We start from the raw sequence: 27,943 nt of genomic DNA on the forward strand, positions 1-27,943 counted from the left end.
GCGCGTTCGATGAAAACTCGACGACGCTCGCTGCGCTACGCGTTTTGTTCCCTCCGGGAAAGCCAGATCGTATCGCTAGGGATAATCCCAACGGAGGCGAATAAGACAGCGGAAAGACGCGGAGGATACTCCTACGTCGATGAGCTGCGAATCTATTTGGCGGCTTATCTTTTAAACGGAGCATCCAGATAAAGAGAGAACGTCTCATCCATATCAATGCAGAGACGATGGAACGCCACACCCTCGAACCGATCACGTACAAACTCGTCTCTCCCCTGGTTTTTCCTCCCTTTCGCCTTTGGGAATCGCTCCGGCTCTTTGTTTGCTTTCGATTTCAATTAAACAGCCGCTATTCTTTTGCCACTGATTCCAAGTTCTCTTGACTGGGAACAGGATTGAAGAACAACGAGGGTCTTGCTAGAATCTTTATTACAAATTTCAACTTGCTAGAATAACGAGGATAGTTAGTCTTATCGAATATACGGTGAATGAAAACAATAATGTGAAAACGTCTTAACAATTAAGCACGACATATCGCGTCTGTACCTTTATGTTATTTATAACTGGTTCGTAGATTTCGCTGACAATACAATCGGTAAATAATGTTGTACATGTAATTGCTCAACAATTGTGTAAAAGAATATCCATCCAAATAATTAAGGGATTAAATTTCAGGTATCAAGTATAGGGAGTGATGTTTATTTTATTTTAAAATGGTAATAATTATTTTAAATAAAAGTATACGTAACATGTAATATGTGCAAGTTAAAGTATAGAAACTAACAGATTTTTATAATTCTCCCTAATTTATAAGTATAATCCCCTAATTACTTTGATTTCAATTATGATAAAACTGAAGCGAAACATCACGCGTATCCCTGATGCAATTAGGCACTTATTTCAATTGACTGGTATATCTGTCGCATTACTGCAATGGAAGTCAAAATGAAAGTATTATCAGAAAACACGATTCATTGCTATTCTATAAAATGTATATGAAGGAAGCATAAGTTTTTTCAGTGAAGAGAGTCACATATAAAGCGTGAAATCTGCGATTATATAAAAATTCATATCTAAAAATCTAGTAAATTTTAGGCCCTCGATTAATAGACAATATTTATTATAAACTATAAGAAGCGCTTTATGTACATAACCTCTGCTTAAAATAAATTTCATGCGTATCTAGGAAGACACGTAAAATCTTTGCTTAAGAAATATAGAATTACCAACAATAAAAACGTTCATCATTTGGGAATAATAAATATATCCTCTTGTATTACTACACTGGTTTATAAGGCACTACGATCGTTTGTTTCTCTTGTAACTGTCGAGTATAAATAATTTCTCTTTCGGTGATTACGCAGAATGAAGAGAAAACCAGTCGACATTTCGCAAAACACGAAAGCATAAGGCAACCTTTTACGTGTACATATTTCTTTCCGGTAATATTAATTTTACTGTGGCAGTAATGTCAAATATGAGACCTGAAAATTATTTTGAATTTTCGAATTTTTAAATCTTTAGATACAATTGTATTTTCACGGCAATATCATTTCTGTAAACTTGGCAAGACTGATATTCTATATCAACAAGTTGAATGATAATTTCCAAATACAAACTTTGCATAATCACAGCATGTATAATTATTCGACGAAGCTAATTTCTGTAAAATATAATTGTTAAATATACTTCCAGGAGGTTGTAAAATTTCGCTGCAATGACTTTATCTTGAAACCAATCAATATATGCAAAATTCCTTATATGTACACATCTGTCTCATATATATAACTAGTAAATACTTTATATTTAGGAACTACGGACTAATAATATCATTTGTGCATTTAAAATTTTCCGTGTAAACTTACAAGTAATAATTCTAACAAACGACACAGGTATTTCATTTGATTTTAAATACTTAGTAGCTCTACTTTCATTGACCATTGTTATACTACAGCAGCTATGTTCAATAATTATTTTACCCTGCATAAAATTAACCATTCACAAACAAACCAATTCCAATATGGTAGACAATTTAGTTACTGCCCCTTCTTTTCCATTTGATTATTACTTTCTCGATGTTTTAATATAGCTTGCCATATCCTCAATTCAGTTCCTCCTCTAAATAAATAAAATATTTATTAAAGGATCACAATGCATAATCTAAAGAAATTTACACTTACCGGAGATTAAGTCTGCGAATGTCTTCACGTGTAACATGATTTAAAATATTATCCAGTGTGTACTGCTCGTATAAGAACTATAAAAAATGATATCAATCAGTATAATTTTTTATTCGTTAGAATAAAAAGATCGATATAAATTCTAATATTTACTCGGTCGATCGACATTTCATCTATCTGAAGACTTTGTAACCATTCAATAAGAGCCTGGTCGTTACACGAAGTTGTGCTAGTAGATGTATTGCTAACAATCAATGAGATTGGCTGTTGCACTGTGTTTCCAGATACTGATGAATTATATCTATAACAAGAACCCACGCAAATTACAAGCATATCTCTCAAATTAGAATTACAATGGTAAAGTCATACCCTGATTCTTGTCTTGTAGTCCGTCTATTTATATTTTCGCAAAGTCGTGTTAAAGCATTAACTTGAGCGCTTTGTTCTTCAAGAATTTGTTGCAATAAAGTTTGATACGACTTCTGATTTTCAATCAGTTCCTGTAATAATCTCAAATTCTCCATTTTTAAAGCCCCCATTTGATCTCGATATTCTTTCCAATATTTATTATCCAGAGAGTCACCGGTTTTCTGCGATTTTACAGAATTCACAGTCGATACACCGGATGTAGATCCTTCTTCTGGACCTTGACCACCGGATTGCATGCGTTCTTGACCGAGTAAATTAGCTCCAAGTTCTGTAAAAAAAAATGCATTAAATAGTTTCAATAGGTTAATGTGTCATTTTAAAAATATTATTTTACATAAAATATGATGACAGTATTACCAGGAGAAAGTACAGTGATGGCAGCTTGTACAGCATTTCTCACTAAATTATCCAGTGCAAACATCCAATGAGGCTTTATACTATGCATTCGTAGAACCTCGTTTACTGCCGTTTGAAACAGATAAATAGCTAAATTGAGATGATTAATAGCAGTGGAATCAAAGTCTAACTCTTCTTTCAATGTTCTAATGGCTGTCACGATTACTTCTTGATTTTGTTCTGCGATATAATCTCTCAAAGCTCGCATTAATAATATTAAGTGGTTCTGAAAAAGTAAAAGGTATGCATTATTTAAAATACGAAATTCATACCCATGAAAATTTAAAAATAATTACCATTTGCAAAACAGTTTGACCCTCTGCTTGATGTATACCTCGCATCCATACTTCGCAGATTTTTGCCTCATCTTGCGTAAGAACTCTAGTTAATGTCATTCTTCTTTGACTATCTTTTTTCAGCAGATAAAAACCCTCTTGTTCTTCGCCAGTTTTGTGACCAGATTGACCTTTAATATTAATATTAAAAGACATTAAAGTTAAATATTCCTCAAACCTATTGCAAAATTGATTGCAATTGTTCACCTCCTAATTCAACTTCTGGTGACAATAAACCGCCAGAGGAACTTCTTCTAGTCATTGAAGCCCCAGCTGTGTCACTTTCACTTGTTTCTATAGATGGTGTATTTCCTATTGCACTGAAAATACAATAAACTGATGTTATTCCCAAACGCTATTTATATCTATGTAATTATGCTTTGAAGCTTGCACTATACATATTTTGTCACAAAAACAAAAATATTTCCTGAAAGATGTTCTGCTTAAAAATAAACCTGAATACATAGAGTAATCATTGAAACTATGAATATATTCTCACTGTGTATTTCAAACATATTTCAATTTTAAGAGCTTGAGGTTGAAAAGCATATGAATAGTGTTACATAAGTCGTTTTGAACAAATTTCCATTGAACTTGTTTAGTACATCAAGCTTCAATTCACAATATCATTAGTTTGGAACTAGTGTAAGGAAAATTAAAATAACATAGGGATCTTAGTCTTCCTTCTTGCTAGTGAAAAATATACAATTAAACAAAAAGCACCATTACCAATAACATATAAACGTTTAGCAACATGAAGCATCACAAGTATTAATGAATAAACTAACCATTGTTAATTACTTGTATTAGGATAAATTTTGCAGTTTTTTTCTCGATAATAAGTAATTGTTATCATTTGTTATCTTTTTTACAAACAGCTATAATCATCTATAATGTTAGTACCATACCTGTTAAAAGAAAGGGTTGCAGTAGGCATTCTAATGGGAGACAGAAGATGTGCTGGACTGCGCTCCCTCAGTGGGCTTGACTTTGTCAGCCCTCCACTATATGTAACACTTTTTGATTATATTTCATCATCAATGAAAATATTTTAGAAATATAATGACAAGTAAAAATTAAAAAATAGAAATTAAACGTCTTCAAATATATTGCGTACAATGTATTCAGATTTATTAACCGAAAGAAAACTATTTATCAGTTATATTGTAACTGTATACGCTTCTTTAAAATATATTTGCACATAAAAATTGCTTTCAACAAGACAACAAATATTCATGAATAAACTAAAACGACACAAATATTTGCATATAACCACATTAAAATAACATATTTACATTACCTATCATCTGATTGTGAAGTTTGAATAGGAGAAGCAGAAACAATATGATTATTATTCGATTTATCAGATTTTCCTAAGCGTTCAAGTCTGTCAGCAGGTACTGAAATGCTTCTACTAAAATCAGGTACGGCGGCCAATCGATTGGTTTTCTTTTTTCTACGCATATAAAACGCAATATTATTCACTTATATAATGAGTTATTTATATATGTATTTACCACGTACTCATTTAAAAATGGATCTTCTAATAATTCCGCTGCAGTCGCTCTTATGTCAGGATTAGGTTCGAAACAGCGCAATATAAAATTCTTTGCTCTTTCAGATAATTCTGATGGTATTTCAGGATGTATTTTATAATATCCAACCTGTTAAAATAAACTTCTTAAATATATCTACAATTGCTTTAATCAAAATTATTTTAAAATATTTTACCTTAAAAACTGCAGCTTGAGGAGAACCTAATTCAATGAACGGTGGTTTACCAGTCGCCATCTCAACTATTGTACAACCCAGGGACCAAATATCTGCCTACATCGCATACCATAATATAATAATTTTCTTTCACAAATAAGAAATAATATAACTTACAGGAGCCCCATATCCACGCTGCCCTTTATCGATAACTTCCGGTGCCATATATTGTAATGTCCCAGTAAATGTTTCTGTACTTGGACATAAACCAGCTAATCGTTTCGACATACCAAAGTCTGAAATCTTTACTACACCACTGTATGTATTGACCAAAACATTATCGCCTGAAAACAATAACTAAATTAAAAATACTGAAAACTTCGTATAATAAAAATTTCATATATGTATTATACTTTACCCTTAATATCTCTGTGCACAATTTTTTGATCATGAAGGTACTTGAGACCTTCTAGGATTTGTTTAGTATAATAAGCAATTGTGGATTCATTTTCTTTTAGAGGACCCCATTTTGACCTTAATAAGGCTGATAAACTACCTAAAAAAGAATTAAAATTTACAGTAAATATATATTATAAATGTATACTATATCTTTATGTTCTTCCATGTTATATAATTACCTCCAGGGACTTGCTCCATAAAAATTTTGAAGTATCCTTCTTCACTTACAGAACCTAAGTATTGCACAATATTTCTATGTCTCAATTGACTGTGTAATTTAATTTCCTCGTGTAAGGGTTGCACATCTCCCAAATTCCGTTCTCGAATTTCTTTGACGGCAATTCTAACTTGTGTATTTAAATCTCGAGCAGCATAGACAATCCCGTACGTACCTTTACCTAGCATTATTCGTTTGTTTTGGTCATCCAACTCATATTCAAACTGTGAAGAGACGACTATTAATATAATAAATTTATTTAAAAAATAATCTTAAGTAACAATTATTTACAAACCTTCATCCTATCGTCAGTCATATATGCATCCAAATCTGCGACCATACCCTCCTGATCTCTGGTCATTTCCAAAATTAAGTCATAAAATCTCTGTCTGCATTGAACTGACGGAAAATACATTTGGAAGTCATCAGAGTTTTGATGAACGTATAAGAAAAGGCAACGTTCATCTCTTTTGTATAAGCTTACGCTGCGTATCATGTTGGCGGTGAATAACCAATCGTGAACTTGTTTACAACTATTCTTCATATTGTCCAAGCAAAGATTCCAAATTTGCACCGATTTCTCTTCTGCTCCAAGATTAACGTTTACGTAGCTCGGCATCAAGATCTTCGTTGGCTCCAACACTAAGAGCTAAAAGAGAAAGATTAGTAACTAATTCCTCTTTTTACTGAAAAAGATTGTAATAGAATCTTGATTGAATAAAGTCAGTCTAAGAACCTGCACTAAGAGCAGTTTTATATTGTTCTTACTTTGACCCAAAATGTACAGAAGTAAGCTGGATTGGTAACACAATATTATAAGCCATAGTCTCCCGAATTGGAAACTGGATCCTTTGTAGAACGATTCCATTTATCAACTTACTGGAAACCGTATATTATCTCCAACTTCCGATTTTGTAGCTTCAACAAAGTAGTCCATCCAAAAAGTAAATATTTGCTCCTCTGGCGAAATCTCAGCTTCCTCATTCTTTTTACGAAACCTATCTATCAGCGATATATTTCCTATTGTTGATTTCAGGTACCTGTTTAGAGACAGTTCAATTAATATTCTAACATTTCTTACTTTAATAATAATGCTTTTAACAATAACTAGTACATACCAGTTTGGCGGCTTCAGTTTGAACATGCACTCAGCAGCTTGAATGGCTTTCGAATAATCCTCAGCAAGCACACTGATCTCAAAAAACGTTGCCACATCCCAATAATCCTTTAGACTGGACAAACTGCCCTTCTTGCCAATAAGATTGTTCAAAACCATTCCTATGTGTTGTAATTCTTCACTTTTGGAAAATTCGTTTCCTGCTATAACAAGCAGCGTAGCAAGATTGATTCCTGCATATTCATTTGGTTGTACCTGAATGCAGAAAATGTAGTTTAAAAAATTACGTAGTTCAAGTGTTTAATGTACTGCAAAATAAAGGAAATGGTATACCTCGAAACCTTTTCTGTACCAATGGATAGCATTTTTTAAACTTTCTTCATCAGTATGTCGACTTTCTACAAATTTATCTTTATATATTCTTCCACACAAACATAACATATCAGGAACATGATTTTCTTTCTTCTCCAATGCTTTCTGTATCACTTTTAATGCTGTCTCTCTATCGCCTTCTTTATTTCGCCGGTTTAATGCAAATGCATATAGATATCGAATGGCTGGAGTATTGATGTAATTCTTATGAGTCGGTATTGTTCTTAAATCATCAACTAATTGTACCATTGCATCGTAATCCTAAACATTCGTGACTTTAATTATTAAAGATCTGTTTCATTTGTTCTTTTTTTTTTTTTAACAAGTCATTAATTTATTACCTGTATTTCACGAAAGGAAATTAGAACATTTAGAACAACTTCTCCAGACAACACGTTTGGATCATCTAAGCGTTTACGCATATTGTTCAAAGCTTTCGAAAGTTCTTCTCCCGAATATGTTTCGCGAGCTTTCCGTAAATCCGCAAGAAACTTTTCTTTCATATGTGCTCTAAAAATTGTAGAATTTTTTGTGAAAATTGGTATCAAAAATAATACTATATTAATAATAAGTTTAAATTAATATTAAGTTTAAATTCATTATAAACTTGCTAGTAAGATTGTACAATAGATGCTATAATTCAATTTTATGTACAAAATGATAAGATAAGAAAATATTTACTTTTTCACCACAATACAATCAGAATAAAAGAACAATATATTTTCCTTTCTTATCTCTAAAAATATCATATGATAACAATGCAGTGAAAAATCAAAACATACTTAGATTGTACTTCAACATCTTGAAATAACTTTTTAAGCTTCAACGTAAGATGTTGTTTTGGATCTATGACTTCTTCGCCAGTGATTCTAGTAGTAGCTGGATTAGTTGCCACACATGAACCACATTCCACCACACGATAGGATACAAATGTATAATTACCACATGACAACTACACATTGTGAAATATCATGTTAAAAATTAATTTTTGGATACAATATGTTAAAATGATATAAATGTACCTTAATCCTGATTGTTGTTTCTGTATCTATATCATTATGCAACAAAATATTTTCTTTCATGCCAAAACTTTCTCTGACACCAAGATGATAAAACAAAGCAGACTGTTGTAGCTGAATACTTAAATCCACAACAGCTACATCTGCATTATAAAACGTATCAAGTACGTTTGTTTCGCCAAAATCCAACTTTTCAAACTAGAAAAATAATAATCAAGGATATACTTAAATATTTTTACTTTTAGCAGTGAAAAATATTTATACCTGAATATGATGCATATTAGCATTAACTAGATTGCATGCTTGTCTGACTTCTTCTAAGGCTCTTCTTCTCTGAGCCAAATGCTCTGATTGTTGTAAGTCTAAAACACAAGCTACATCCATTCTGGGTCTTCCTGAAATAGTGGTATGTCCAGAAATATCACTGTGTGTACCGATACTATCAGTACTAGAAATACCTTCTGCAATAGTTGGTTGTGCAGCCACTGTAAAACATCATTAGTGACTAATAATACTAAATTCTTCCTCAACAAAATTGATTTAACAAGAAATTACCAGCCATGTCAACTGTATCGCCACAAATGGATGGCATGTTGCACAATTATTGAATGGAAGTAATATTCTTAGTTCTTATGTAATAAATGTCTGGAAATTTTAACAAACAAAAGAATTATAAATTCACCTGTTTGAAAATGTACAATGAGTAGTAAAACAATAAATTCCATTATACCATTAAATATATTTTAATTATCATAAAATATAAATTTATAAGTTTCAGAATGTTACAAATTATATGTAAAAAATGAAACCTAAAGGTACATAATTTAACTTCTAAAACACATTGTTATTCTACAAAAAACTTTAGACTACAACGAAACTACAAAACGTAAAAGAATCTGGAACCAAAATTCGGCTTATGACATTGGCTCACACAAAATTAATACATGATGAAACTGATGCACGTCGTTTCACGAACACACGAGAAATCCCATAACAGAATTATTGTTTAATTATGTCAAATACACGAAATACCTTTTATACTGAACATTATAATCCTCCATTTCTTCTAGAACACACAAATCCAGAGTCGAGGTCGTGCTGCACAACTCACATAAAGAATTTTCTTGTTAGTTCACAGATGGCAGAAAGATCAGTCGCTCTACCGGTATAAAAATAGAAACTCTTAAGATAGAACCAGAACACATAATAAGAATAAAATGATAGGTGATTATCAGCATCGTAGAAAATCACGACCATGCAAATCATTCGATCAACGCAATGTTCAAACTAAGCGATACAATGACATGCAATGATTAGATTGACTTTAAATTATTGAAAGATTGGTATTTCGTCGAATGTGCCAAGTCCGTGAAAAAGCATACTGAAAAAATAACTTCATTAATTTGTATGTCAACCAGTAAACGTCTTCCATGGTTGCCAACGTGATGTTAATTAAATTAACCTTCGACGAATGTATACTTCGACGATAAAGTATGGTCATCGTCCACGAGCTGTATACTCCGTAGAGTTAAAACATCCGACACAGGATAGTCCGAATGCAACTGCAGCAAAACACTTTTGTCGGTCGACTAGAATCGACCCTTTAATCGGAGAACATACTTTCAAAAGAGGTTCACCACGCGTAAAAGGCGAATAATGAGTTTGTAGGTCATTTGAATTCGATTGCACTGAATGTTACAGTACAGAGCACCGTGGAAACGTACCAATGAACTCCACATGAGCAGGATGCTAGGAACAGGAAGAGCAATCATAACTGCGTAGATTGTCGGAAGCTACGACTTTTCTACTCGTGTACTTATGACTGTTAAATAGAATAAGAGATCTCAATTTCGCTCCTTCATTCATCTCTGTCCATCAGACTTAATATCTGGGTTAATAAAAGCTACCTCTGCTTGATAAAAGTAAACTTCCTCTCTCCTTATTTAACCACGTAGAATATTATATGTTTACACAGACCATAAATAAATAAATGCAATTATTTCATATATATTAGCAAACAGAAGGATTAACATTAATTGTCTTCATTTATTTTTAAAAGAACATGAACTTGGATTAACTTTATCATTCATCATCATAAATTTAAAAAAAAAAATGTTATACAATAAACATAAATTAAAATCCATATTCGGAAATTTAAAAAGTGAATAATTATTACTGTTATATTGTAAGTTTTTCAATATAGTATCAGTATCGACTTACGTGAATAACAGGAAATCAATATTCCTCGACGAACAGCAAAGTTGTGGAAACTACGTGATCCTATCGTTGGATAGTTGACTATGTGTATTGAGAACCAAGAGTAACTACAATCGTGACGGAAAGGGTCCGAAAGGTGAACATGATTCATATGAACGCGGTTTACGAGTGCGTGAAGAATAGTGGGGTGCAGTGATGCGCGGAGCGGCCACTCCGCAGCGCTCCCCTTTCATTAGGAACATATAATGAATAAGGAGCCACCACCATCTTAATTCGAAGATATATGCTCTCTTCATTTTTTTACAATCTGCATACTAAACCGTCTTTTGTATTAGCAATGCAGAATGCGAAGAGGTTGTTTGATAACTGAGAAATTAATATACTTCCTCACACATCGTGTTATTCTATCACGGGGGGACCCCGAGAACTGGCCTGCCCCACGATCGACCGACAAACACGTCATTTCTCGCAACCAAAGAAACCACTGATTGTGAGAGTTTCTATTCTTTCATTTAATTCCCTTTCACCACACAATAATTCTCAGAAATGGAAGTAAAAAAAAGAAGATAACATATTTAATTGACCAGCATTATAATTGCAATTTATAAAAATGTATTTTTAATTATAAATTAAGCGAACGAATTATCTTGTGATATTTAACAATTTATTGATAAAATATATATATTTCAAATGTGAGATAATATACAAATTACTAAGGAATCGGAATTTTGTATATTATCAATTGGACAATAAAATAAAATACATATTTTCGTGCATTCATATTTAAGATTTCTATCAGAAAGTTTTTCTACAATGACCAACAGAGCCATATGTGAATGAAACGACGAAAGATGATAGGTAGTGGTCCGTAGATATCCTAAGCTCGAGATACTTGCCTGATCATTGGGGAGCCTCGCGGTGTAGAAACCGCTCCAGGAATGCGTGTAATGCGTGTACGTACACGTCACGTCCACTTATCGTTCCTGTCACGTACGAAGCTCATCGTCATGTATGTGCCTCTCTACCTGCATAAGTGCACCAGTGCAAGTATGCACGTACGCGACCTATCACTTTACGTGTCAATCTTAAAAATGTGTTCGTTCACGGTCGTACATTGGTAGCGTACACATTGGTTACGTAAGAGTATTTAACTCGCATACGTGAATATTCGCGGATGGGAACGGAAAGCTATGAACAAAAATGTCGAATGAGTTTCAGCGTAACTGATGACTTTATTGACTCAACATTAATGAAATTGTTGTTATATTTATATTTATAAATCTTATTAATGATAATTACTTGGATCAAAATTATTAATATCCAACTTCTACGTGTTTATAACTTATTATACATAGTTAAGAAGTTTAATGTAATTCTTTGTTAATAAAATTAATTATAATTAATTCAATATTCATTTTAAGACAATCTGTTTGAAATTAACTTTGAACAAGTTAAAAGTCTTAACAAAAATAGAATATTAGAAAATATTGTAGACATAAATATTATTTTCCAAGAAGAATCTTTCTTGTTGCTCCAAAGTTTTGACCAGCTTGGGTTGCACCTTTATTGGTACCAGCCTGGAGACCGATATAGCCTTCACCAGCTCTTAGTTGCTCCTCCGTGAAATTTCGTTTATTCTCTTCTGACGGTTTTGGTCCTAGCCATGGTCCACGCCATTCTGGATGTCTATATGTCTGTAAATTTATATTGTTATTATTATTTTTTTCTGCAATTGTACACATTTGACAATAATAAAAAATATGTTTTAAAATTATTACAGTGCGACCGATCGCAAAAATTGTGTTGGTCACTTGAGCGATATTTTTCCTTTCTATAAGATCGACTGCTTGAAACAGATCCACATCTGGTACTCCATATTTCACACAAGCCTTCTGAAATCTGAAATAATGATACATTATAATGGCATTGTTTAAAACTTTAAGATATCTGTTTTCACAGCTAGAATTAACACGTTTTGTGTTTCTGATTAACAGGACAGTAGAATAGTAGCTCGATCGACGTTCAAACGTGTACGATAATCATTGAAATCTCTTTAACCTTGAAAGAAATACCGATAATTATTTATAAAAAAAAAAAGCACACTCTATCGACTTCAATGGCTTTAAAATATCTTATCACGAGCATGATTCTGAACTTTTGCCTATACATGTAATCGTCGCTCTCTTTTAATTCCGAGATATTCGTCGATATAAAATATACCGTATCAAACTTACATTAATGTTAATAATTAGACAATCCATACTTTTAACAAAAATTATGCGAGAATGCTAAAGTTAATAATAAAAAAATAGGATTGTCGTATTTGTTATTTGATTAAGTTATTTGATTAACTACAAATTATAAATATAACTTTAACGCACAATAAAAAGACATACAGGAGGTCGCCATTTTGTCGGCTTCGATGCAGCATGCTATGTAACGCAAGAAACGTGAGGTAGGCCAGTATTAATGAACTCTCTGCGTATTAGGCACGTAAGAACGAAAGAAGCATACACAATAAAGATTCTTACTTCCACCTTACTTCTACTTTCCGCATAAAAAGGGAGTAATGCGGAGTGGCCGCGCTGCGCATCGTTTGCCCCACTACTGAGGAAAGCGCTCTTGAACATTGAAAACGCGCCAATTGTCGACATGCGCACGCGACATCGCAGTTAGAGATGCAGAAAATGTGCATGGTTACATTACATTTTGCACAGAGCTGCCCCCTCCCCCCCCCCCCAACAAATACCTTATACATTTCATCTTTCCAAATACATTTTATTTTAACGTAATCTTACTCAGCTCAAAAAACAATCTTCAATATGACAATAATGTTCAATTTTTGTAATTTGGTCTTTTATCTAAAGAGATAAATGTAATAAGCGGAAAGTGTTCTGATTAGATTATGCTTAAACATGCACGTTTATTATTGTACTGCGTATTGCTTTTATCAAATTTTCTTGTAAGATTGCTTGCTGGCTGAGGGTACTTCTTTTTATCCTCATAAACGATCCCGACCTAGGACTTTCTTGATTCTTATTTATCAGGCTTTCAGGTAACGCGAGGAACAATGACGTAATTAAAATCTCGCGGCAATTGCACCGGCGATTTCAATCGCAACCTCTCGTTTGATCTCTCGATTCCATCAACGATTCTGTGACTCTGTGACTCTTCGACTTCGACTTATTCGAGTCGAGAATCGTTGGGAAATACTGTCGATTGCGTAAACTTGACTGAACAATAGGAAAACATGAAATGAAAGAAAGTAGGCAATTGACGAAAATTAGCGGGTTTGCCTTCTCTAGTATCATTTACATTTCGTTGCATTCTTGTTATATACACGGATATCATAATAAACGTATTTACTAAATATTACTACTTTGTAAATAACAATGCATATTTAGTAGATGAAACAATAGTTTGCACACGATTCATAGACACTATTGCTATTTATAGTTATATCATTCTTCAATGTTAACACATATAATCATTAGTAACATACCACTGATTCGCTCATGCGATATCAGAATATTTTTGTACGATACATACTGATTAAGATTGTCCATCATCTTATAATCACCACCAGACGTATTAATTTTGGTGATGAGACCTGGTTGCAATTTGTTCATAAGTTTACAAAGCAACACACCATCTCGCAAAGCGTCCTCATAACTCACACCTAAAAACATATAAGTGTAAACAAAGAATATTCAACAACTAGGTATAATTATTGACTATTTTCTTAATGTAAAATGTACGAGACATTGAAATATAATATAACTTTTGAACAATTTCTTAACTCGTCGGTACTAACCAATCATTCACCTAAATGCCTAACGAAATCTGTGAAAGAAAAGAGAGCTAGCGGCACCGGGCAATGAAAAGAATGCCGAGAACCACAGTGGCACCAGGATAACAGAAAAATAAATCTGGCTTCCCTCGGGATGAAGTGCGGCTTTGAAAGTTCCGCAGCCGAATGACATGCGCACTCCATGTCAACCATTGATTTTCATTGTCAGGTGGGCTATTATCGGTTGAAATGAATGACAGCAGCCGTTTCTCTTGTTTTATCCTCCCCCTTCTTGTTCATCACTGCGGTCGAGATTGCCGCGAAATAATAACAGAGGCAACGTGCACCAGCACTCGTTTATGGCGCCCCATTATGCCAAGAGGCGCGCCAAGGGGGCATGGCATTTTTTTCCAGTCAGTCGAAGGATCAGGAAAGACCGCCTCCGTCTTCCGTTGCCTGTTTTTTTTTTTTTTTTTCTACTCTTCAACGATGTTTCTCGATCAACGCCATCATTGTCTTGCAGTCGTCGTGACTCGCGGCGTAGAAGCAATCCCGTCGCCATTCGGAAGACACGCTGTATCTCAAATTGCTAGGAGGCCAGCATCCAACAGGAGCTCGTACGTCGATGTCGAGCATGTATCGTTTATTGTCAAGCTCTCCCCTACCAGTTGACGTTTCGATGTATCGAACGTATTGACATGCCACGCTCTCTAGCGAGCAACCTTATAAATTGTATCGATACGTGAACCGCGAGCGGAAGCGCTGCGATCGATGTGCGCAACAGTTGGCTCTCTTCCTATATATGTACTCATACGTATGTATGTATCTATACCTGTGGTGATAGATACACGAAACCATTGAAGTGTTAAAATAATTGATATGCCAGATAAAAGATATCTTGAAAGAAGGTAGATATAAGAGTAATTAGTCAGCAATAGGTGTTGAAACAGGTAAGTGATTTATCAAGAATTTCTCAGCCAAATACAATTCAACGGTTACGTATATATCATTCTATAGACTATAGGCTATGTCCGGTTACGCGCGGTTGTAGCAATGGGTAATATATGCAGCATCTATGAATATGAAAGTTACAGAGTTACTAAGAAAACATACTAAGCTTCAAGTAGCTCTGCAGTATCTTTTATATGAAACTATATCTATGAACTGTGAAACACTGCGCATCATGCGAAAATAAATCGTTGCAAAAGATCATAAATATATTGTAGCAAGCTTATTCAAGCTAATTTTTGTTTGGTAATAAATATTACAGTATAAATACATATTGTTTGTAATCAGATAGACGCGTGTCACTCGTCACATATTTATTATATATAAATCGCTACTTGTTTTGAGACATTTTTTGGATAGAGACACGGACTAACTGTTCAAAGAACTACTATCCTGATCCTGCAAGGACGACGTGTCACGTGGTCTTGCTACAGGGGGGACCGCCATTAAATGCTTACCCCAAAATCTGTTCGCCTAATACAAAACTGGTCGTATGCTTGAATTTTCGATTGACGAGTATTCGACAGCTGATCAGCATCAACTAACAAGTATTGTTCATTGAATTCTTTATCGAGTCCTAAATTTTAAACAGTAAGGGCAACAATTAATTGCACATTTGCAAGCATGGGCAATCATAAATGTTGTACAATTATAATTAAGCAGAAAGAATTTTACAAACAAGACGCATCAAACATTTAAAGAATTGATTTAATTTAAGAAGAAACATATGATTCTCAGTGCCTTCGAGAGAGATTATCAAAGTCACGTAAGAAATAATTGAAATAATTTCTTCAACAGAATGAATTTAATCATTCCTACTTTGTGAAATGCAAAAGAAAAATTTCTTTAAAGAAATAACCATCTTATAGAGAGCATATTGATAGCAGACTGTGCTACGCATGTCGAGCGAATGGAGCGAACCAGTTGCTTTTCCACAATATCCAGGCAACAGGCCGGAGGCGACAGCATCCAGCATCCACCTCCGGATCAACGCGGGCATATGGAGTAAACAAGTATGATATGGTGATACGTTCCTGGTAGCATCGAAACACGATGAGATGTCGTAAACGCAAGAAGATGACAGAAAATCAATAAACCACCTTCCAGATCTGGACCAACTTGCCCCTTACGATTCTTCACTACTTTCTTTCATGCTCGAGCAAACACAGTAATATGATGCTGACCTGATATTTTTCAGACGTTGTGTGTCTTATTGCTGTCTTCGTTCGTCGCCCGATACCATGCGTCAAAAAAATATCGAGTCGCAATAATATGTATTGGTGAATCGAAACTATTACTACCCTCGATACTACCCTGTTACGGTGACACGTCATAGTCGTCATGTCCCGACAATTTGATATGAAATCCATAAATCGCTTGAAGCGTCTTTTTTTTACAAATATACAGTGAATGTGTTTCTTTCGGTAATTTTACGTAAAAATATATTATTATGTCTATTAGGACCGAGGTCCCAACTTGGATCTAGATTAAAAGAAAGCAATATTTAAATAATGAAGTGGAAAGAACGCGTATCTCGGTACATGATTTTCTTAGATGTATAAAAAAAAAATAAAAACTAAAAACTAATTTGTATAAAATAGAATAGAAAAGTATATAATGCTATATAGTGAGAAAATAGAAAAAAAAAATTAAATTTTTTAGAAAGAAAAAGGTGCTCTCCAGCTTCAACAAACACGCTTGCGTGCCTCGGTATTGATTTCACGTCAGTTTCATGTCATAAAGACGTCAAACACACGGTTTTCATCAGGGCAACATCCCCGGCTTGAATTTACGACCAGTAGCAAGCAACAGGTCCCGCGGGAATGAATCCTTTCACATGCAGAATCCAGCTTCCCTCCATTTTTGTAAAACCGAGGCTGCGTTAACAATTTCTTCTCACATAGTGCATTTATTTCATAACGAATCAACATTCTATGCTCTTTAATTAAATTTATAGAAAATAAACGACTAAAACCAATGAAAAATGAAAATTAAGAAATACGCAAAAGAGTTAATGTTTAAACAGAATTTTATGCTTGAAAATAAAGTATATATGTAACTTTTTATGCCTGCATAAATCTTCCCAATTTCAAGCAACGAATAATTTGTATGAAATTACGAACCACCGGTTAAGAGAGAAATAGAGAGTGCCAACCCTTCGGGGACGTTTCCAAATGAAACACGACCCTAGGCAACAACCTGTTGCTCTTGGTCGTAAATCTACCCTCGGGCTGTAATCCTGGTAGGCTCGTCTCAGAATGACGTCATTGACGGTCTTTTGACGGACAACTGACACCCGTTGACGTTTCGCCAGAACCTTTCAATCGAACGAATCACCGATACGCGATTCCTTCCGAAGAAAATGTTCTTATTTTTCGAATAAATGCATCGAAAATATCTGTCTGTACGTGAACGCTAGGTGCCAACCCTTCGCCGGCGGGAAAGCCATAAATTCATCTACTATCCTTCTTTGCTACCCTAGTAACTGCGAGCTTTCGTGACGTCACGCAACGTTTCGTGACGAGCAGTTCGACATATCAACAGCTCTTATCTGCCGGAGCTACCCCTCCAGAGAAGGAAATGAGAAAACCTTGAATTACGGAAAGTTTAAGGTCCAATGGACACTGGGATCGATACATTGACGTCAACGTGGCGGGCAAGCCATAAATCCCTCAAACGTCTGCTAGTACCCTGGTGCAAGCAAGCTAGTTGTGCCACCGTGACGAACGGATGACTGACACTTCCCTCCCTTGAAATCCTTCGAGCTCTTCCTAACGAGCTTCAAGGGGCGTTCACAACGATATACAACGATATTAAATCATTATTTAATGATCTGCAATTAACAGGAAACAAATTAGATTATACTGCGGATGCATACAGTTCCTTTGAAGATTAATTATATATAAAATCAATCGAGCATTGATAAAGTGAAATATGAACATATTGTAATTGAAGCTATTTCAATTTACAGAGAGTGAACGACATTGTACAACCGTATACACATGTGCAATTGTGTATAAATTGATAAATGTAATATTCGATCTTTTGTTGTAATAAATTAATAGAAATAGAAAAGGAACAATTGTTGTGAAGAATCCTTAATGTTTAATTCGTTTTACAAGAAGAAAACCGAAGGGTGTGCAAGAAGGGGGAAGAAGGAATGATACAATGCGATGTTTCACATGACTATCCGGGTTCTCGTATGCGGCCCTGATACGTTGGCGTCCTTACGACGTAACATGATGAACAGATGACGCCCAAATCAATACGTGTCGTCGGCAAAAGATTGCTAAAAACTGTTTAACGAGTTTCTCAGTTGAATTTCTTTCCTACATTATTAATAACAAAGAACTCGATTTCCACATGTATGGATATTTCTAATCTTACAAAGAAACTACTTTTGTCACTATTTTAACATTTTACAATTCCATGTGTTTCACCACTTATTAATTTTTAATTTCTTTTCTTCATAGGCTAATCGAATTTCTTTAGAAAAATTTTTTCAGTCAGATATTTCATATTTTTTGTTCACTTGTCAAAGTTGTCTAAACATTTCACGAGAATGCTAATATTCAACTAAAACGCAATTTCCTACCCTCGTGGAAAAAATATTTGTAAGTGTATAATACAAACTGGCATACAAGGGTCGTGTCCAGCATGCCACGCGAGCTTCCAGGAACAGGCTAACATCCAGAATCGAAAGATTCGAGAATCCTGGAACGCATCGAATTCCGCTTGCACACCATCAAACCACAACGACAAAGGTCAACGACGTTGGGGGGTGAATCGAAAGAATAGGAAAGTGGGCGACGGCAATCGAACCGAGGTGGTAGTCCAAGTTCAATTTTAAACGAGTCAATAACATCAAAAGCTTCAAATACCCGGCTCGCATCATCCTGTAGAGCTGCTACTTGCTGTGGGTGGGAAACATGACACAGCGTGATAATGCTCAAGGGATAAGTGACATAAAATGTAACTACACCATGCTTGGAGATTAAACATCGTCTATTTACTCTAACGTGAAAATTGTCTATTCTAGAAATCAAGTTTATTCAATGAAAGTTTCGATTAAGAATGTAACCTTTTTTATGCTAATACGATAGTTCAATAGCATGTTACAATAGGTCATTATTACAGAAAGGCATTAAATATTAGTTCATCTTAATTTGATGCTCTTTGGTATTATATAAGAGGGTGTGCAATCGTTCGTTTAGCATGGCAATTGCGTCGACGCCTGGCGTATTTCACGAACCAGGGGTACACGTTCGACATAGGGGTTGCTGCCTATTTGCCGTTCAATAGGGTGACTCGAATGACGTAACAAAGCGCGCGTTTTACTAGGAGAACATCAGCAAAAAGAGGCTATAGCTACCCTTAACACAACCATCTGCTATCTATTCCATACTCTATTCCATACTCTATTGTATCTAAGTTCCTTATGATCAATAAAATTTAGATTTACAAATATTTTTCATTAAAATTTAGATTTACAAATATATCTTACATAAGCAGAGGCAGTAAAGTTATTGATTAAGTTATTAATAAAAGTACTAAATTTATAAGTATTAAACGTACTATGTACTATTTGTATTTTCATTATAAATGATAATAGCAGAAATAGTAGAAATCCTTCTTCTTCATTCCATCATATGTCTCTAAAGTTTAAATTATCTTTTCTTTTCACTTTTCCATTTGTCACTTTCCATTGAATACGCCAATAACTGACCCAGCCAACAAGCTTAACCTTTGCGACGTCACGCGGCCTGACATTTGTACCCGGGAATTATAGGATCGCAGCTAGCCTTTGGATGCGTTGCGCTGGTCCTGAACGGGGGTGGTGATATTGACACGCTTTTCGAACTGCACCACCTCCGGAGAACAGGAGTACATATACGAGAGCACGTTTCGCAAGGGAGTAGTATCAATGATAAATCTCAATATTCCGCGTAATCTTAATAATCGCATTTCTGGATGTTCTAGCTAAATTACGCATTTTACAATGCGCAAATTGATAAAAATGAAAGTCAGATGTTACGATTACGAGCTTTATGATCGTACCTGGTGGAAATCTTTCACCGACCACTCTCTCAATCCATTGCTGAGCCTCAGCCTCTTGTTCCGGTTCTCGTTTGCCAGCAACCTGTAATTAAAAGACTATTTCAACACGTGCTTTTTTTAATCCTATTAAACTTTCATGCGTGGAAGAGCTCTAATAGCTCTTCCAAGTAATTAATGATGGTCAACATTTTTTGTGGAAGACAAAATCCGAAAATAGCTAACTACAATACATAGGGGGGCAGGCATTCACCACATTGTGTGTTGGTATTCATTAATTCTATCTTCAAGTTACGATACTCGAAAACACTGATAAAATTAAACGAATTCCAACTTGTGCACATGACGTCATATAGCTCATCACTGAAGATTTAGGACTGAGAAGAACTCACTATATTATAATATAAAATACGTCGAAAGATAACTTGGTGAAAAAAAACTCATATTTTTTTTAATACAGCAAAAAATATCTGAAATGTATGTGTTTTTAAATGAAATAATCAGTTTCCGCAGAAACTTTCAAAAATTGCCGTAGCCGATGGTATTTCACATCGTCATGGCGGGGTATTGGTAAAAGTTTTCAACTAGCAATAATCGCACCTCGGTAGAACCTCATTGGTTACGATATCGCCACTGCGCAAAGCTGACGAGTGTGCGTTTCTTAGACCTACTAATAACAGTCGTGTGATCTTTCAGCAGTGAGAATCACTATTTCCATGACACCACCTGGTGGTAAGTCGACAAACTAACGCAACAAATTCACGTAGGCATGAAGTAATAGTTATTTTAAGGGTGAAATACATATGTTTTAGAATTTAATTTCAGATAAATTAACATTAAGAAATTAATAGAAGATGTTTTCTAGTATATCATTATTGCAAATATTTGTCAAATAAAATCCATGAATCATCTAGAAGCGAGACTTTCTAAGAATCTAATTTTTTTAACATACGTACCTATGAAAAGTATTTACAATTGATTGAAAATGAGGATGCGTTAAGTATTTGCTGGAAATGCATTGTCGCAGGAAAACAGGAAAGTAGGAGGTGGTACATTCAATACATACACGGAGAAGAATGCCGTGTAATGCAGTCTTGCCCACATTCTTTTTTTTTTGCTGCAATCAGGTAAATACTCTTTGCAAGTATTTAATACTTTGAAGCTCTAATAAAACAAAAGGATTTAATCATTAATTAACTATTCGTTCTGAAATCAGTTAAATAAGGAGCAGATTATTAACTTATTAACTATTCACATTCTTCATTGCGAAATCGGAATGTATACAAATATTTTTGAAATATTCGGATTGTCGAAAAAAACTAGCATAGGACATTTTAGTTGACCGGAATCTCATTGACGTGATTGGTCTAATTTTTGTTACGTAACTTGATCTCAATGTAACCGATGCAAATATTCACTCCAGCCGTCTACGCAAATCCGTTGTGTTACTATAAACTTGGAAACGGCGTCAATTGACGGAATCTAAACTCGGCGGTGGCTTCACCTTTCGAAGTGGCCAGAATTTAGAAATTACGAGCATCTTGGTTATCGGTATCTTTCATCTGGCGCCTGTCCATAGACCGATTAACCATCATTTCTTCAAAAAACACATCCACTTATTCGAACTTTCCCCCCGTCTATTCCCCGACGTCAGTATTTAATAATAAACAACAAATAGTTGTGACGAGTGATACCAAGCATTTCCAATATAACCGAATTCGTGAATTATTTTTGACATCTTTCGACAAAAGCAAAACGAAAATTATTAAAAGGTTTCTCTTCTGCTAGAAATACCGAGACCTTAATAATTCAGGTTCCAGACGATCCCCTCGCGTGTGCACAAAGTTGCACATGCTATTTTGGATGCTTAGTATTTTGGGAATTCTGTAATTAATTTCCGTAGGGTTGCACGTAATTTTGTTCACGGTTGAAGAGGATTGTGAAACTTCAAAGAAGAACTGCTAGCAAGGAAATTAGAAGAAGAAAGAAAAAGGAAAAATCTACGGAACGAGATGTAAAAATAAGCCATCTGTTCTTGTATACGAGCAAGACTGTGAACCGATTATGATGTGTAGCAAAAGAGTCTTTGAATCTACGAAAAATAGCATAGAATTATTACTAGACATTTTTATCACTATTCTTGTATCTTTGAATATCTTATAAATGCATAAAAATTGACAGTCTGTCTATAACGTATTTCAGCTTTAAATCAACTAAAATACATTCTTAAATTATTTTTAATTAAAAAGATACGCCTTTTACAAATCTAGGCAGAAGAACACTAAAGAAAACTATGTCAACATTCCTATTCATTACATCTTATAGAATCATATATTAATGAAAATTAGATCCGTGGTAATAAACTTTATAATATTAGATCTGTTGATTAGACTTGCCAAACATACTACAATTTACTATCGTAAATAATAAGAGAAACATCACATGAAAACCAAAGAGAAAGCCCATGATAAAAAAAAGAGGAGACATTTGCTCTATTATTAAGAACGTACAAGCATATTTCTCTGTTTCGTCTTGTAAATAGGGCTGCAGTGTCAAGATCTGGTCATTGGCGGGGGTGTGGGAATACCCACTGGGCAATGGGCCAAAAAATACTCGTTTCTGAATGTCGGGAAAGGATACGGCGGAGGGGAGACCGGCATATAGCGTCGCGACGCAGGGCGTCCGACTTAGTCTCTAGTCAGCGTCATCGTTCAAAAGTCGTTCTCCTGTCCTATACTACATACAGGAAAAGCTCAGCCCTGTGGCAACGATTGCAGTGAGATTCAAGAGAAGAGAAAAAGGAGAAAAATGCCGGTACGTGTTTACTATTCTGTTTGGGAATCAACTGTTTGTTCCACGTGGAAATAATGATGAACTTTGATCATACGATTATACACCTGATGTGTGATATGAATAATCCACGCGAAACCGTGGTTATTCGTAGAATCCTAATTACGTATAGACCTTGAACTATTTCGTTTTGGCGATTTTCCCAGATTACTGGATTAATCTTGACACATAGTAGTAACATCCGAAGTTGTTAGAAAAAGGAAACGGATATCAAGAATGCAAAGAAAAAGAACGACGTCCGAGTTGTCCGAGATATCTGCTTTAGTTTTACCAATGAATGTCGGTCAGATTATTGACACGATGGAACCTCGTAACTCCGAAATGGCAATTTGTACCACTGATCGGCTTTGACGTCTGATCTCTTCCTCCCGTCCCATTCGGAGTATTTATACCCCAAGATAAATATCCTTACGTAATTATCTATGCGACGTCTTCGGGCGGAAATATCAATTCAAAAAAGAAAAAAATTGATAAATCGACTTCTCCAACAAGTCATTAACATTATGTTACTGAATTACTTTTTTTTTTCAAATTTAAGACTGATATGACCTTTATAAATAACTTCCTAATATCATCACCATCGTTCATTGAAATTTTCAGCGCTGATAGTCGACTTAATCTTTAGCAAAGTCACTCGATAGGATTCGATCAATTTAATTTGAAATTTAATGAGTCATTCATTAAACATCTTGGAGAGATGGATCTGGTCTGAACGAAAACACCACGTTCCTTGAGAATCAAGCTTAAAATACACCTTGAGAGTATTCGAGGAGGAACATATTGCTTCAAAAGGCTTGACATTTTGCAGATATGCTAGAGATTTCCCCTCGAGACCACTACTGATCTTTCACATTGAACATTCCTAATGCAATCGCTGAAATATTTAAGGCAATTATTTGTATATAAATAGAATCATAAAGTAAGGGCTTAATAAGGTTTATTGTTGCTAAATAGTAATCAATTGTAATACTAAATCTATTGTACACTGTCATAGAGACAGATTTTATTTATGTCAATTGTTCGTTGGCAATCAAAGCAAAACGAGTTTATAAATTGCTTGCATTTATCACGAGGAAACACATACAAATTGATTCTCGATATTCGTTATTTATAAATCGGTTCGAAGAGGAAAACCATTATATAGAATAGAATGATCAGATGAGAAATAAGCAAAAATTCTTAACCATCTTTCGAAATTCCCGTTTGTATCTTACGATCATCCCGAAAGATAAAAAAAAAAGAAAAGATAAAAATTTTACTAACACAGACACCGCGGAAAGAAACTCACAGAGGCGAAACAATTGTCAGAGTGCCAAGTATGTAATTTCGTCTTACTGACGATTTTACTAGAAATCAGCATCTTCGAGCACGGCACAGAAACAGGTGGCTGAACCGTTGTTGTTTCTTGCCAGTTTTAATAAAAGCCAACAAAATCAGTCGGCGGTATTTTATTTTCGACGTTCGCTTTATGCTCGCGGTAACATAACACCGTCGCGGTCTATTTTCGTTCATGACATTTTTAAATTGCCCGGCAACACTTCGCTGGACCATCCCTGTCTCTCGAGACGATATCGGTTGCCGCAATACCTTACCGTCCTACGATTCTAATTCCGGAGCATGCAATTGACGAGGCTTAAACTTCCGGTTCCTAGGCACGCAACAAGGAACAAGAAAGTGAAATTATGGCCTGGATCGAGGCTGTTCTTGGAGAGAAACTTCCACCTGGAAATTACGAGGATATACTCAAAGATGGGGTAATTCTATGCAAGCTTATCAATAAATTGGCACCTGGCTCCGTGAAAAAGATTCAGTCAAAGGGAACTAACTTTCAGCTTATGGAGAACGTTCAAAGGTATAATAAATTAAATTTCGGAACTTTAAAGAAATAAGGTCTGTGCATATTACTATTTAAATAAATATTACATTACATATACACTTCTGTTTTAGCGTTTTGAGAGTCACTATAATTATTAATTCAAACTTATCAAAACTGATAAGAACAGTTAATAGAATTAAAATCTTCAATACAATTTACTCAATATATGTCAGGGATTCTTTTTCCCAGAAAGCTACTACATTTTAATCTATAGATGTGAGTTACACTTATCAATTTGTAATTCGGGATAGATTTCAGGCAGCCATTAAAGAATACGGCGTCCCACAAGAAGAAATCTTCCAGACAGCTGATCTCTTCGAAAGACGCAACATCCCACAAGTCACATTGTGCCTCTATGCCCTTGGAAGAATTGTACGTATCTTAGAAATAATCAAATTTTGAAATTTCAAGAAAGAATTTTAACGAAGGATTAACATACAACTCGTCGTATTTCTTCTGTCCGCATAGACGCAAAAGCATCCGGAATATACTGGACCACGTCTAGGACCGAAAATGGCCGATGAAAATAAGAGAATATTTTCGGAAGAACAGCTTCGAGCTAGCGAGGGTCAACTCAATTTGCAGATGGGTTTTAACAAAGGAGCCAGTCAAGCTGGCCACGGTGGATTCGGCAATACTCGACACATGTAAATCTTCTACATACACGTATAGAAAACGCGATGTCAAAATCTACATAGATATAAATATTCTTTTGCTACTAATTGTCGATCTCGAAGATACTCAAAGAAATCAACTATTGATCAGTTCAAAGTACATATTGTAATCGCGACTCTGTAACACGAAATTCGACCAATTCCAAAAACTATTCTCCTCTTAGATATATTGAGATAATTCAGTGATTTGTTATTGTGAAGCACAACGTTATATTCTTATATACGTAAATGTGAAATCCTGTTGTAATTATTAATCAAACACAGACACTTAATACACTACACGTTACATTACAATTACTCATAACATAATCAATATATAATAATATACTACACATGTACACAGTCACAACACTAAACAGTACATTACGAAACAAATACACGCACAGTATACACTCATTTTATTCACAAAAAGATAAAACAATTTTGTAAGATAATGAAATGCACACATACACTACACACGCAAATATGTACATGTAAAATGTCAAAATTAAGTGACTTCTTAATGCATCCTTTCTTGAAACATAATATAAAGTGCCAGCAAAAACTCATCAATTACATCAAGACAAGTATGAGAAAAATTTATGTACCAACAGGATTTCTCAATTACATTAATATGTAAATGTAAGATTCTATATCAAAGAATATTTTACAAATTCAGAACGAATAGCTTAATGCCTTTTCTAAGAATTTTAATTATTTTAATAATTATTCTCACACGATTTGCTAATAATGTATAAATATAAAATGTAAAAATGTACAAAATAAAAAAGCAGCGCTGTTATTTTCTATTATCTGTATTATTGTACATCTGTAATCAAAATTATTTAAAACCATAAACCTTACAACAATTACTAATTGACTGCTATTTTCTTCTCAATGTTAAGAAAAAAACGGGTTGAAGTAAATTAAAAATTCTTCTTGTTGATATTAAGTACTTGACAAACATTATAAATGGTATAACAATAATATCATAACGAGTAAGATTAGAAATTGAGAAAATGGATCTTTGTTGATCTTTTTCTCAATAATCTGAACTTGAATTTCAAGTTAATTTTAGTATATTAGTCAGTCGCTAAAATACCAAGGACTTGTTTGTAAATAAAGCTTAAGCCATACATAATGTCATCGGCGTGACACAAATTTTTCTCTAAATTTTTCTTCATTCTTTTTCTCTTTTTAACGTGACCGTATCATAAGATTCGATTCAAACTTTTGCTTAGCTTACATTAGCAAGCCTTTGCGTTATTTTTGGATGTCCGCGATACCAGCAGACTGCCAATGCTGGACTCACGTTATGATATCGCATTAATACATCGAGTATTTATATCTCATAATACGATATCCGATAGCCCATCGAAATGTTCTATGTTGTATTGTCATTAAAAATTCTATGAGAAATGAAATGTAGAAATGTGCTCATTTTCATGAGAACGATACGATCTCGAGTATAAATTAAAACAGTGTATCTATGTAGTAGATGACGATGCAATGAATGATTCATTCATTGCATAGTTTATAATCTCTACAAAATTAGAAACACTTCAACGAAAATTTTGTAAAAAGTATTGCGGAAATGTGTCTTGAGTCAGACGTTTGAAATAGATGGACTTTCAGTATATTAAGCAATCGATATTTCTTTCGCGTTTCTCGATGTTTCGCGTGTTTTATAAAATATTCCACTTCTCGAAATGAAATGTTTGATTAATAATATTTTAAAATTACAACTCATGTATAATTTTGATTCAAATCGCGGCATAAACAAAAAAACACACTTGTTTGAATGAACAATATGAATCTCATGCGACAGTGTATGTAAGCATAGTGATTTTAAGAAACGCAAGTTATAGAATATAAAGTTGAAAAACTCTTTTGTAAACTGATAACGTAATTGTACTTACGACGCAAAAGATTGTTTGATTCGTATAAATCAATGGTCAAATGTGAATTGCAATTTAAAGGTTAAGTCAATTGGCGCGAGCAACTTCATAGCGTTCTTACTTCAATAGCGCGAACATATATAAATGTGCGAGGATATCAATATATAAAAATGAGAATTTTTTAAACATAATTTACCTGCCAAAGCGGACGTCCAGGCATGATGAATGCTGATTTCAACTGTTATTTTACAATTCCGAGAACGTGGAGACGTCAAGTCGGTAAGAGCTAAAGCAACTCAAGCTCAAAAAGTGTGAGCTTCGGCCCCCGTGCTGCGTATATATGCGTGACAGGTGTGCGTTCG

The 27,943-nt window shown here is 34.5% G+C and overlaps 3 protein-coding genes and 1 non-coding gene across 11 annotated transcripts; 1 reads left to right on the forward strand and 3 right to left on the reverse strand.

Annotated features, from left to right (window-relative positions):
• Positions 1 to 412: 412 nt before the first annotated feature.
• LOC122532817 (mitogen-activated protein kinase kinase kinase 15) lies at positions 413 to 10,590 on the reverse strand. Of its 8 annotated transcripts, none has more exons than XM_043661923.1 (25): positions 10,455 to 10,590; positions 9,267 to 9,416; positions 8,790 to 8,879; positions 8,499 to 8,719; positions 8,238 to 8,432; positions 7,998 to 8,167; positions 7,557 to 7,725; positions 7,177 to 7,476; positions 6,845 to 7,098; positions 6,607 to 6,766; positions 6,022 to 6,375; positions 5,689 to 5,950; positions 5,469 to 5,606; positions 5,228 to 5,394; positions 5,072 to 5,167; positions 4,865 to 5,004; positions 4,641 to 4,796; positions 4,249 to 4,356; positions 3,548 to 3,660; positions 3,302 to 3,471; positions 2,967 to 3,231; positions 2,550 to 2,877; positions 2,334 to 2,481; positions 2,181 to 2,257; positions 413 to 2,118 (listed from the first exon to the last, which is right to left on the reverse strand). In XM_043661923.1, the coding sequence occupies exons 3-25, from the start codon at positions 8,824 to 8,826 to the stop codon at positions 2,037 to 2,039; spliced, it is 4,110 nt and encodes a 1,369-aa protein (XP_043517858.1). In that variant the 5' UTR covers positions 8,827 to 8,879; positions 9,267 to 9,416; positions 10,455 to 10,590; the 3' UTR covers positions 413 to 2,036. The 8 variants fall into 8 exon arrangements, with proteins under 8 accessions (XP_043517858.1, XP_043517859.1, XP_043517863.1 ...); XM_043661924.1 differs by having other exon boundaries at positions 9,267 to 9,393; positions 10,455 to 10,583; XM_043661928.1 differs by lacking the exon at positions 10,455 to 10,590 and having other exon boundaries at positions 2,177 to 2,257; positions 9,267 to 10,230.
• A 1,073-nt stretch (positions 10,591 to 11,663) lies between these two features.
• Positions 11,664 to 27,929, reverse strand: LOC122532819 (muscle-specific protein 20-like). Its single transcript, XM_043661930.1, has 5 exons — positions 27,778 to 27,929; positions 20,308 to 20,389; positions 14,001 to 14,130; positions 12,230 to 12,350; positions 11,664 to 12,145 (listed from the first exon to the last, which is right to left on the reverse strand). The coding sequence occupies exons 1-5, from the start codon at positions 27,799 to 27,801 to the stop codon at positions 11,954 to 11,956; spliced, it is 549 nt and encodes a 182-aa protein (XP_043517865.1). The 5' UTR covers positions 27,802 to 27,929; the 3' UTR covers positions 11,664 to 11,953.
• On the reverse strand, positions 20,809 to 20,949 carry LOC122532821. The gene has a single exon (XR_006307574.1). It is a non-coding gene; the product is annotated as a U4 spliceosomal RNA (small nuclear RNA).
• On the forward strand, positions 22,960 to 26,498 carry LOC122532820 (muscle-specific protein 20). Its single transcript, XM_043661932.1, has 4 exons — positions 22,960 to 23,118; positions 24,807 to 25,006; positions 25,282 to 25,402; positions 25,499 to 26,498. Exons 1-4 carry the CDS (start codon positions 23,113 to 23,115, stop codon positions 25,679 to 25,681), a joined length of 510 nt encoding a protein of 169 aa, XP_043517867.1. The 5' UTR covers positions 22,960 to 23,112; the 3' UTR covers positions 25,682 to 26,498.
• Positions 27,930 to 27,943: the final 14 nt, after the last annotated feature.

The sequence above is a fragment of the Frieseomelitta varia genome, unplaced genomic scaffold (genome assembly GCF_011392965.1).
Source record: "Frieseomelitta varia isolate USP_RPSP 00005682 unplaced genomic scaffold, Fvar_1.2 scaffold_475, whole genome shotgun sequence".
NCBI classification, from domain to species: Eukaryota; Metazoa; Arthropoda; class Insecta; order Hymenoptera; family Apidae; genus Frieseomelitta; species Frieseomelitta varia.

What these genes read in the sequence shown, in the direction of transcription:
- LOC122532817 (XM_043661923.1), bottom strand. Translation starts at nt 8,826, where the DNA reads ATGCCATCCATTTGTGGCGATACAGTTGACATGGCTG. An exon ending in TGTGCACAGAGATATTAAGG is followed by an intron (nt 5,395 to 5,468) that starts GTAAAGTATAAT and finishes TATTGTTTTCAG; the next exon opens with GCGATAATGTTTTGGTCAAT. An exon ending in ACTTCACAATCAGATGATAG is followed by an intron (nt 4,357 to 4,640) that starts GTAATGTAAATA and finishes ATAATCAAAAAG; the next exon opens with TGTTACATATAGTGGAGGGC.
- LOC122532820 (XM_043661932.1), top strand. An exon ending in CTTATGGAGAACGTTCAAAG is followed by an intron (nt 25,007 to 25,281) that starts GTATAATAAATT and finishes AATTCGGGATAG; the next exon opens with ATTTCAGGCAGCCATTAAAG. An exon ending in TCTATGCCCTTGGAAGAATT is followed by an intron (nt 25,403 to 25,498) that starts GTACGTATCTTA and finishes CTGTCCGCATAG; the next exon opens with ACGCAAAAGCATCCGGAATA.
- LOC122532819 (XM_043661930.1), bottom strand. Translation starts at nt 27,801, where the DNA reads ATGCCTGGACGTCCGCTTTGGCAG. An exon ending in CGGTGAAAGATTTCCACCAG is followed by an intron (nt 14,131 to 20,307) that starts GTACGATCATAA and finishes ATATGTTTTTAG; the next exon opens with GTGTGAGTTATGAGGACGCT. An exon ending in ATGATGGACAATCTTAATCA is followed by an intron (nt 12,351 to 14,000) that starts GTATGTATCGTA and finishes TCATTATTTCAG; the next exon opens with ATTTCAGAAGGCTTGTGTGA.